Genomic DNA, 11,887 nt, shown 5'->3' with positions numbered 1-11,887 from the left:
GATGTGGTGCATTCCAGAGATGACAGCAATAGATAGTCATATGTGGATGGACCTGCGCCTATTAGAGCGCTCGAATGTAGGCCGGCTTGAAGTAAGTCGATCGTAAGATAACCCCCGTTGTCTTTGAAATGAATTTGGCTTTGCCTTTCTTCTCGAGACTCCAATATTCCGGTAGAAGACGAGGAATACCAAGGTCTATGCTGCTCTTAATAAAGCGAGAGAGATAAATGCAAAACGTCATTTATATGCACAAACAAGCAGGGATAGCTGGAGATAAAACGCAGAATTGGATTTCCAGCATTCATCGAATTTATATTTAAGCAAAAACCGTCAAAAACGACCCGTAAGGAATTTAGTAATCTACTTGTAAAATCCTCCGGAAAGACCATATGATAAAATCTTGTGAAAAGCGCCTTATACTATAGACGATCGATGGCTATATCCAGACCCCATTCCAAGGTTCCTCCTTTGCTTTCAATGACCACCCCCCATCTATGTGATAGATAGAGATATACTAGAAGATCACCAGCCTATCGACCTGGCAAAAGCCTGTCTGTCTATCAAGGTCTGCCAAGAACTTGAAGTTTATTATGAGAGCAGCTGATTCGAGCTGTTGCCTTTCTTATTTCTTATTGTTGCGTTTCTTATCTGTTATTTGTTACAGCAATATTTGTTATTTTACCCGAGGATGCGCAGGGAAAAACGTACCCATCATAATCAGTTCATTCACCACGTTCAGCTCTTCAGCCGCATACGCGACAGGATATCGTTTGAACACACACCTGCACTAGATATACCATACAACTCACCTCTAGATAGGGCAAGCGGATAGCGCGGCTGTACAGCAGACACACGTAGGGTAGACTGAGCACGCGGCACACCAGGAACGTGGCCAGCATCAACAGTCCGTTGACCACGTACAGCCGGGAGCTCTTCAGCCGCATACGCGACAGGATCCCGCGCGCCGACACGAACGGAGTAGACACCTCCATCAGGTACACGAAGCCGAAGACACAGTCGCCGAGGCCACCGCGCAAATACTGACGAAAACATCGTGAGATCACTGTTTTTTGGAAGAGGCAAAATTTGCGCGATGGTTTGTAATAATCTCCATCTGAGTCACGGACAAGAAAAAAAATAAGGACTCCGTGTCACCTTACAGAACAGTGAGGCACCAAAATAAGCCGGTAAACGTGTAAATACATAGCCCCACGCATACACTTACACTAATACAAGCCGATCAGCCGCCATTATGAGATTTGCCATCGTCTGTGACAGATCCGTTTGCGTCGCAATAAAATATTTTAAAAATGCCGTCAATATAAAAATATTTGTGGATATATGATTATTTAGGAGAGAAAAAAATGTGTAACTGGTATACCCCGTAACCGCACACACACTAGCTGGGTGCTTGGTGCTTCACTTGCTAATATCACGGCGTGGAGTCCTTCTTTTTTTACTAGTCCGTGATCTGAGTATGATTTGTATTTTATGAAAATAAGGGACGAGACGAGCAGGACGTTCAGCTGCTGGTAATTGATACGCCCTACCCATCACAATGCAGTGCCGCTCAGGATTCTTGATAAACCCAAAAATTCTGAGCGGCACTACAATTTCGCTCGTAACCTTGAGACATATACTTAATATGTTAAGTCTCATTTGCCCAGTCATTTCACTAGCTACAGCGCCCTTCAGACCGAAACACAGTCGCAGACCGCCGTTATGGTACCCATAATCTAGCCGGCTTCCTGTGCAAAGGAGCCTCCCACTGGTAATACTAATGATAATAAATAAATAAATAAAAAAGCCTTTATTACTGTACAAATTTTACATACTAGTTACTAAAATAGTAAAAAAGTGCCTCTAAATGCTATCGGCAAACGGTTTTTTACTGTGGTACAGCTTGTCTTCCGACATAGGCCTCCTCCAAAGATTTCCATTCTGTCCTATCTTTTGCTATACGAGTCCATAGTTGCTCCGCTATTTTCTTGATGTCGTCTTCCCATCTCATAGGCTGTCTACCTCTATTTCTTTTGCTATCTAGTGGTTGCCATTCAGTTATTAGTCTTGCCCATTTCTCTGTCTTTTCTCTTATCATATGACCTGTCCATTTCCATTTTAATTGTTTGAATGTTTTGTATGCATTCTTAAAATTTGTCTTCTTTTTAATTGCTTTTAATTTCACACGATCCTTTCTTTTTACTCCTATTGTGCTTCTTTCTATTCCATTCTGACAAATTTTAATTTTGTTGGCTAGTTGCTCTGTCAATGCCCATGTCTGACAACCGTACAATAAGCATGGTAGTATGCACGTATTGAATACTTTCCTTTTGTCTTTCATAGGCATTTCTTTATTCTTCATAACTGAATTAAGTGACCAGTATCGTTTCCACGTATTAACTATTCTTCTTTATATTTCTTTTTGCATACATTCTTCATTAGATATTAACTGCCCTAAGTATATATATTCCTGAACGTATTCTATTTGCTCGTTATTAACTGTTATTTGCACTGTTTGTGCAGAATTTGTCATTATTTTTGTTTTTGTTCAAATTCATTGAAAGGCCTGCCTTAATACTCTCATCCGCTAACTCCTGTAACATTCCATTTAAAGTTTCTGGGCTATCAGAAAATACGATTAAGTCATCAGCAAAACGTAGATGATTCAGATTTTCGCCATTTATATCTAGTCCTTTCTTTGACCAATTCAGATTCCTGAATACCATTTCTAGGACGGCTGAAAACAGTTTAGGTGAGATAGGGTCTCCCTGGCGAACACCTCTTTCAATGTCAAACTCTTCACCTGTAGATTCAAACTTTATTTGTGCAGTACTCTTTTTGTAAACGTTTTTCAGGATTCGAATGTATTTTGTTTGTATTCCTTAAAAATGTAATGCATCCCAGATAAATTCATGTTCTAAGGTATCGAATGCTTTGTTAAAATCAACAAATCCGATAAAGTAGGTTTTCTTAAATTCTTTAAATTTTTGTAGTATTTGTCGAAGGGTGTGGATGTGGTCTATTGTTGAAAAATTTCTACGAAATCCAGCTTGCTCCTTAGGCTGATTTTCGTCTATTCTAGATAATATTATTTTGGAAAACACTTTGTAAACATTGGACATTAAGATGATTGGTCTATAATTTGATATATTTGTCTTGTCTCCTTTTTTATGTAGTAGTATTATAGTCGATTTGGTCCACTCCTCTGGAATAATTTCCGTTCTGAGAGTCTCGTTAAATATATCTGTTAGTTTTGGAGCGATCATTTGTAACGAGATCTGGTCCTGGTACCTTATCGAACTTTTGTGTCCTAATAGCTTTTATAGTTTCATCCTTTAATATTTCAGGTATTTGCTCTTCGTCCGTCAGCGCAATGCATTCTTTTGTAGTTTTTCGAATTTTATGACTTTTGTATAAATTTTTATAATATTCGGTAGCAATTTTTAATATATCGTGTCTATTGCTACTAGTTTTACCGTCTTTGTTTTTAATATTTGGTATCCAGTCTTTTTTGTGGTTAATTTCCTTTAGTGCCTTTTTAATTCCACCTGTTTTTTCTATATAAACTTTCATCGTATTTGAATGTTTAGTTTTTCTTTCTTTCCTAAGTTGTTCACTAATCTGTTTGCTAATTTCTGTTATTTTTTGACGGTTATCTTTATTTTTCTTTTTTTGTAAAAGTACCTTCCGTTCCTGTAGTAATTTTTTAACTTTAGGTGATGCTTCGTTTTTGTTTCTTGTCTTTGTTCTGCTTGTGATAGTTTTTATATTGTTAATTAATTTATTGTATTTTTCTTGTATAGATGTCGATTCTTTGTTATCATGTTCCTCTTTATCTAGTGATGTCTGAAGATTGTTAAGCAGTAGTTCCGTGTTTCCTGTGATTCAAATGAAAGCTGTATATTTATTGATAAATGGTCTAGTTTTCTTGATACGTGTTCCTGACAACGTTGTCCGAATCATCCTATGGTCTGTGTTAAAGTTTAAATTTTTTATAATGGATACATCTTTAAAAACTTTTTTATTGTTTGACATAATGTAGTCGATTTCATTCTTATAGAGCCCATTAGGTGATATCCATGTCCATTTATTTGAGGGTTTCTTCTTATAAAAGCTATTTAGTGTGGTAAGTCTGTTTTCTAAAGCAAAATTTATTAATCTTGTGCCATTTTTACTTCTATTACCAAAACCATATCTGCCTATAATATATTCATCTCCGTTATTAGGTGTTCCGATTTGGCCATTAAAATCTCCCATTACTATGATATTCTTATATGCGGTTGCAATAGTATTTTGGAGGTCATGATAGAATTTTTAAATTTTTACTATATCTCCGGTTTTGTCTGATTCTGTTGGTGAGTAGGCCTGTATAATGGACCATTTCTCTTCCTGTTCTCCATTCACATTAATTTTATATTAAGAATAGCAATACGTTCTGAGATTCCTCTGAGTTCTTCTATATTGTTTACCATTTTTCTTTTCACCATGAATCCGACTCCGTACAACCCCGGCGTTTCTCCTATATAGTGTAATATGTATGTTCCATGATCTTCTATACTTTCTCCCAATTTTCTCGTTTCACTAAGTCCGATAATATCCCATTTAATTTGTGCGAGCGCCATTTCCAGTTCTTGAAGTTTTTCAGGGGTTCTAAGCGATCGACAGTTGATAGTTGCTATATGAAAATCATTTGTTTTCTTCTTCGTGTGAATTTTATTTTAAATCTTTGGAGGGTCGTGGTCATTTTCCCCCACGAGGACCATTCGGCTTGGGGGAGGGTGATGTTTTGTTCTTATGTTGTCCTTTATATAACTAGGTTGTTGGGTTTTCCGTTTACCGATAGTTAATTGTTATAGTTTGTTAGTTTTTATTGTGGAGGGAAGAGAATTAGATCTTATCTTCATCATATTATACGCATTTACTGAGTTGGTGTTTGTGGGCTTTAAAATTTGATGTTTCTTTATATGTGTACTATTTTGTGGTGATACTGATATATTATCTCTTTTTCTTTAATCGTTGGTTGTGTTAATATGTTTTCCTTTTATTATTAGTTTGTCAAGCTTTATTTATGCAATATTTCCTTTTTTCCTCTCCTCAATTAATTGTGGTTGCAGCATTCTCCTTTTTTCCAGAACTTCTTTAGTATAATCTTCCGCAATATATATATCTTTGTTTTTCTTCATTTTCATTACTTCTTTTTTCTTCCATTCATTCACAAAAGAAAATAGAATTGGCCTTGGTTTGTTATTTAACTTTTCCTTTCCAATACGAAAAATTTTATTTACCTCACTTTCCTCGAAATTTATATTTAGTTCTGATTTGAAGATATTTTTCACTTTATGTATTAGATCTTGAGTAGATTTTTCATCTTCCTTCAATCCGGAAATAATTAAATTGTTTTGTTTGTTTCCCCTTTTCAGTGTTTCTATCTCTTTCTCAAGATTTTCTAACTTAATTTTTAAGATTTTATTTTCTGCTATGATAGGTTGTAGGCTTTCATCCATTCTTTCCATTATTGTTTTAGTTATGGAGTTTGTCAGTTCTGTTGTTTGTTTTTGCATTTCATTTTTCATTTTTTCAAATAAAAGTTGAAATTGACTGTCCATCTTTTATATATACGTGGTACTAAGTACTAATGATAATACTGATGCTCAAATGTACAAATGACGACAGACAACAAAATAAAACTTTAATATGAAGATATGGTTATGGCATTTGTGACGTTAAAGATTAAAGTAAAAGGAAAAATTTTTATTTCTTGAACCTAACAATAGGTAAACAGACACAAAGTGGAATATTTATTGATAACTAATGAAATTATAGATGAATAGGATTTGTATTTGAAGGGCACACTAGTTCGGATTCCTTCTGAGTAAGTTTTTTATTGGGTTTTTACAATATTATCTAAGATTATGTATAAATGTGTTGCGAAATTTAAAAGAAATGTAAAAAAACGTTTGTGGGAAAGGTTATTATAACATAAATGATTTTCCTAATGATACCACAGACTGGAAATGAAGCAGACACCCTCAGGCTCTTTAATTATAAATGTTTATTTTATGATATAACATTGTTATTCATATTATAAAATGCCCACAGAATTTCTTGCGCCCAGTTTCTTCTCAGGTCATTTTGAATAGGATTTAAATTTGAATTTCCAACGTAAAGACACCAAACACACCAGTCCAGTCGTGAGTTTGGTGTAAAACCATTTCAGGGACAAATTTTCTCTAACTGATTCAAAATTAAATTGGTCTAGATTATCGAACATAATTAAGTTTTAAACGTTCCTACTAAAGATTCTCTCACAGAGAAAGCTGCGCTGAAAACACAAGTAATTGAGGTGTAAAGAAACAGACTTAATTCTTTACTTTAGTAAAGAATTAAGTCTGTTTCTTTGTTTACAATTAAATGTATGAAATAGAAAACACTTAAATCTCACCACAATAACAAGGAAACCAAAGCCTCCAATGAACAGGTGATGCATCAGTATGACGGGCTCGTGCTTGCAGTACGCGAAGAATGACACCTGCTTTCCCGAGCACGGCGCCGGCTCGACAGTGTCACTCGTGCTGTCACATGTGACGTCATTAATCGCGTCACCGCTTGGCAACGACTCCTTCTTCGGCGGTTTGATCATCTTAGATCTGTAGCCCAAGTTTGTGGTAGTCATATACACATGGACCTGTAAATTGAAGGCTTCGCTAAGTTGCTTAATTAAGCTAAAATATCTGGATTCTGGACGACCGAGCCTTGTTCGGATTTTTGAGAAGATACAAAACTTTAACAAAAAAAAATACTAATAGGACATCAGCTGGATTCGAACCGGGGTCTTCTGCTTTTTGGATCACCCAATGTTCCATCTGAGCTATTATAGTCATGTATATAGTGGCGAATATTACCTTTGTATTCTAATGTTTTTGTAGCAGTTTCTCATTAAAACACGGATAACACTAGATTTTTTAAGATTGAAACTTAGCTAGAGCCGTTTTCGAGATTCAAAATATATATAGAAGAATTACTCGTTTAAAGGTATAAGATAAAAGAATTATGCTAAGAACTACGTCACGGTGGCGGAATTAAGACTCATACAATGCCTTAAAGAAAATGAAGGTGTTATTTAGAGATAACACAATGCAAATCTTTGCAGAAATCGGAAGAAATACTTTTATTATATATAAGCTACTTAACCGTAATAATAAAAAATATTTCTAAAAAATAAAGTAAACAATTGAAAAAAAAAATTGTAAATTTGGTAAACAAAATTTTAATCACCCTTTCGTAGGCACTATTCTACCTATGGACTTTTGACGGCTACGGCGCCGCGTGGAAGAAGTAGGTGTCAGTACCTACGTGAGCTCGCAGCTACTAGATTACTTATTACAGGATGTTCCGAAATGATGTTATGGAAAATTGATTTATTTAGATGAATTATGTATTTAATTTTTAAATATATTTTTTTATGATTACAGTTAAATAGCTCTACCTGTATGTTCATTTAATGTTGCCATTGTAGCGCCACGATGTATATATTCAATAACAACCTCTAACTATAACAACCAAAATAATCACTCTGTATAAAGAGCAATAATACTTTTAGTGTTAATATTGAGGGTATTTGTAAATGATTTAGTTTGTAATGTTGTTCATAAAATTTCTTAGCACTTAATTTTTGTTTGTAGTTTTAAGTTGTTTCCTTTTTCTTTTAAAATTAATTAAGTACTTAACTTTAAATTTAAATAATATTATATCTATGTATTCCGACGACCTATTCTACACGGTAAAACTCGAATGAGTTTATGTATGTACAATAATTTTGTTATCTATAATATGTAATTTGTTAATAAGAAATAAATAAATAAAATAAATAAACTAGTTAGCTACTTGACAGTATGTGGTTCTTTTGAAGGTACCCGTTTTATATATTTGCAAAACTACTGAAAAAAGTTCGTTTAGTTTGGACGTTGGAAGAAGAATACTACTTGTGACGAAACTGCTGTCGTCTCCAGTCGTCAATATACATTTAGTCTGGCTATAAGTTCCCGAACAAATAAAAGTACATTTATTTTTTATGACGAAATGTAATTTTACTGAAGTCTCAGCAATAAATAAATAAAAACAATATATTCGCAAAGACTAGCTTTGGCTTCAATGCAGGCTTTTAATCTGTCTGTCCACGAATATATGGATTTACCGACTGTTTCCATGGGATTCTGAAACAGTTAGCTTACTGCTAACATTAAAACACCAGTCCTAGTCGTAACCTGATATCATTCATTACTGATTATAATAAACATACAAATAAACTAAGTATTAATGAAACAATTATTTATTTTAGTATTACATTTTGTATGGTGCAATAATTAAAATTCACTCGAATATAATGTTCTTTTGCAGCGTTTAAAATGAATCGCTCATTTTTTGTAAAAAAGAACAATAAAAATGGCGGGGATTCGAATAACCTACTTTTTTTTACGGCGCGCGACGTTCTGGTAGTGTGGAACGCGCGTAAACGAAAATGTTCTTTTTTTGAAATTCATACAGATATCACTCATCTACCAATAAGAATGTGGCTGTCTGTTGAAACTCTTTGCGCATGAGGGGACCGAAAAAAAATACAAAGGAGTGTTATGAAATTCAGTACAACATTACAACACTCGTTTGGATGATGTAACGGTTATTAGGACATTGGGTGTTTTAATGTTGGCTATAAGCTAACTGTTTCCGAATCTTTAATAGAGGATTTAAAGCATGGGTGTAGATAAACGATATAACACAATTGCGGTAAATAAAAATCTCGCGGAGTACCCACCATGTACATGGACCATATGTCGTAGAAGAAGTAGGCGGCACCGAACCAGGCGTAAGCCTCGGATATGAAATGCGAGGAGCGCACCAGGTCCCGCGTGCACGACCATGCACACACTACTGCGCCCGTTGCGCAACAGAACGCCGCCTGTACCGCTGACACCAATCTAAGATCAAATCAATCAAATCGCCTTAAAAAATAGTATATTACGCACATAGAAAGAAAAGTAGGTCATTCTGGACCGCGGAATATTGACACCCGAGCCGAAGGCAAGAGTAACAACGCGGGTGGCGATACTTATCTCACGTGTTACGTATACAATTTTTTCCCCACCTGGATGAAAAGCTCGCTTTTAGTCCCTGGTACGAGCGACAAGAGTCGTCTTGCCGGGAGAGAATCGACCACTTTTGTCCCTAGTACCAGGGACTAAAAGACAGTTTTTCATCGGGGTGGGAAAAAATGCATTATTATGATCGTGTGAGAGACAACCTAGTAAACTTATAACAACACGACCAATAATGCCGCCCGTTTTGGAACACTAAACGCTACTCAAAAAACCAAAAGGTCATCCCGACCTACTATCTCATCCTCGTCTGTAGCCAATTAGTACTCAAGAGAGGAAATCTGCCGACCGAATAGAGTAAGCACGGTTAGTAACCCTAACGAGCCCGCTAACATTTAAAGTGACTGATTGCAGTTTAGCCTATAAAAATAAACATGTACTATGTGCACGTAAGACTTTATACCTATTTCTTTGAAATTATGTTGCACGTATCGCTAGCCATCTTGATTTAGATAAATCAAGTTTCGTGCCAGAATTCGGCGAGTCAAGATCTCCTAAGGATGCCACGTGTAGAGGTGAAACACGTCTTGAATTGGTTAAAGACAAATCGTAGCGGAACTAACACTCAAGAAAATTTGGATATTTAAATGATCCAATAGATACCTAAAAGGAGGACTTACTTGTTATACAAATGTTTTGAGTTTTCTTTAGAGTTAATTCCGCCAATATTTGTCTTTTAAACAATTCTGGCATCCTCAGGACATGTTGACTCGTCGAATTCTGGCACGAAACTTGACTTACTTAAAGTCCGATTTGATAGCCAGCGTGTCGAGGTGAAACACGTCTAGAATTGGTCAATCATAAATATTGGTGGAATTAACACTAAAGAAAACTCAAAGCATTTGGATAATTATGGATTTCCGCAAAGTAACGCCTACTTCAATAAATTGAATTACTTGTTTGTTATGTCGAGAACGTCGCCGGAGCTGAGCTGGTACTTGCGGCGAAAGCGGGAACCGAAGCGGGTGAAGAGCGCTGTCACGTTGAGCAGCTCGAACAGAGACATGAAGTAGACGAAGCCGAGCGCCGTGAGCGCGGTACCACGCTTTATTGATATCCTGCAACGTAAGAATTACCTATGTCATCCCTCAAAATATTTATTTACACTAGTTGTCGCCCCCAATAATTGCTTACAACCAATTTTTTGGTCTACCATTCTGAAACTACTGCTATCACAGGACAGCAAAATTAAACATTGTTCAATGTTCGTGTAGGCAATTGCAGTGGGCATATTTATCGTACTACAAATTTTATGATTCCTGCCGCCGAATTCCATCTTCGCACGACACGCCACAAGTTAGGATCTCATCCCCACCATCTGGATGTGTGGCGGTCCTCCACAGTGCGGTTTTAAAGGAGCTTCCACGTACTACAAAGCTGTGGAATAAACTTCCTTGTGCGGTGTTTCCGGGACGATACGACATGGGTACCTAAAAAAGAGCGCGTACACATTCTTTAAAGGCCGGCAACACTCATTTGATTCATCCTCTGGTGTTGCAAGAGAAAGTGGGCGGCAATGATCACGTAACACCAGGTGACCCGTACGCTCGTTTATCCTCCTTTTCCATAAAAAAAAGATTCCTTCCACAAACGCTTTATTTATACTTAGTTTCAAATTTGGGTTTTCATTATACCCCACTATTTATATTTTTTCTACATTTTACATTCAAACACGAACGTTAAATGTAAAAAAAAATATTTGTTTGCAAAACCCTTTTGTTTCCTCTCAAAGTTGAGTATCAAAGCGTTAAATTGAAAAAAATTAATATTTTATACCGACGATTCTACTTTAATAATGTATGATTTCGTTATCCGATATCGTCATTAAAAATAATATTAAGATCATCTCAATAAGTTTCTGACGATGAGGAGCCTATATTATTATTATTAAGTCTTTTTGGAAGTTGCAGGCAATGAATTTGTGTAATTTCCATTATTAGTTTGGTATAAAAAAAATCCGTAGGTAACGAAAATAGTAAATCAAAATCAGATTTGCAAACCGAGTCCAAAAAGTAAAGCAAAGTACCAAATCCGTGTATCCAGCCAGCCCCGGTCAAAAACTAATTATCAGCGAGTCCGGATTAAGTTGAAAATGCAAACGATACACGCCAGATAGCAATAGTTTCTACAAATATCTATTTTATCTCTTAAGATTGTAGTTTTACTCAAGAAGTACGGCTGTTGGTTTTTAATGGATGAAAATAAATAAAAAAATAAAAATAACTAAACTAAATTAATTTGATTTCACAGCAACGCGTGACGTTATCACCTTAACTTACGTTTCTAGAAATCATAAAACACACCGTATCTCGACCAGGAATTTCGCTATCGAGCACTTGTGATAAACGATGAAAAGTTATACAACAGACTGCAGTATCTTGCGGGAGTATGACCGTGAAACAGATATAGGTGACTGCATCGATCTATTGAAGACAAACTGAGGTTGTCCATAGGACGAGGATGCCAGAAAGAAAACTACTTGCACGAATTATATGCATATTACGTTATCGTTATTAAAATCGGCTAAAATTATGAATACCGGGCCCGGTACATAAATGAAACAAAACCTCATAAAACTTATTTTAAAAACAAAGGTGTAAAGTAACTGAAATTATAAAAAAAGCTGGCAAATAACTGTTTTTTTTGTGATTGCCGAAGGGAGAATGTTTATTTTTTAGAGTATTTAAGCATATCTTTATTTTAAAATTGTGCTTAAACTACATTATTAACCCATC

The 11,887-nt window shown here is 35.7% G+C and overlaps 1 protein-coding gene across 1 annotated transcript in view; it reads right to left on the bottom strand.

Moving 5' to 3' along the window:
• Positions 1 to 11,887, bottom strand: part of LOC126967061 (ceramide synthase) — a 32,878-nt gene that overhangs the window by 9,702 nt on the left and 11,289 nt on the right. Inside the window, exons 3-6 of the mRNA XM_050811396.1 lie at positions 10,049 to 10,210; positions 8,813 to 8,975; positions 6,443 to 6,685; positions 810 to 1,040 (exon numbers count right to left, since the gene is read on the bottom strand). Of these exons, the coding sequence (XP_050667353.1) occupies positions 810 to 1,040; positions 6,443 to 6,685; positions 8,813 to 8,975; positions 10,049 to 10,210 (799 nt within the window). The remainder of the gene's footprint in view (positions 1 to 809; positions 1,041 to 6,442; positions 6,686 to 8,812; positions 8,976 to 10,048; positions 10,211 to 11,887) is intronic.

This window comes from Leptidea sinapis, chromosome 12, assembly GCF_905404315.1.
Source record: "Leptidea sinapis chromosome 12, ilLepSina1.1, whole genome shotgun sequence".
Classification (NCBI taxonomy): Eukaryota; Metazoa; Arthropoda; class Insecta; order Lepidoptera; family Pieridae; genus Leptidea; species Leptidea sinapis.
Note: the sequence above shows the minus strand (reverse complement) of the source record. Positions and strands in the feature narration are given on the sequence as shown.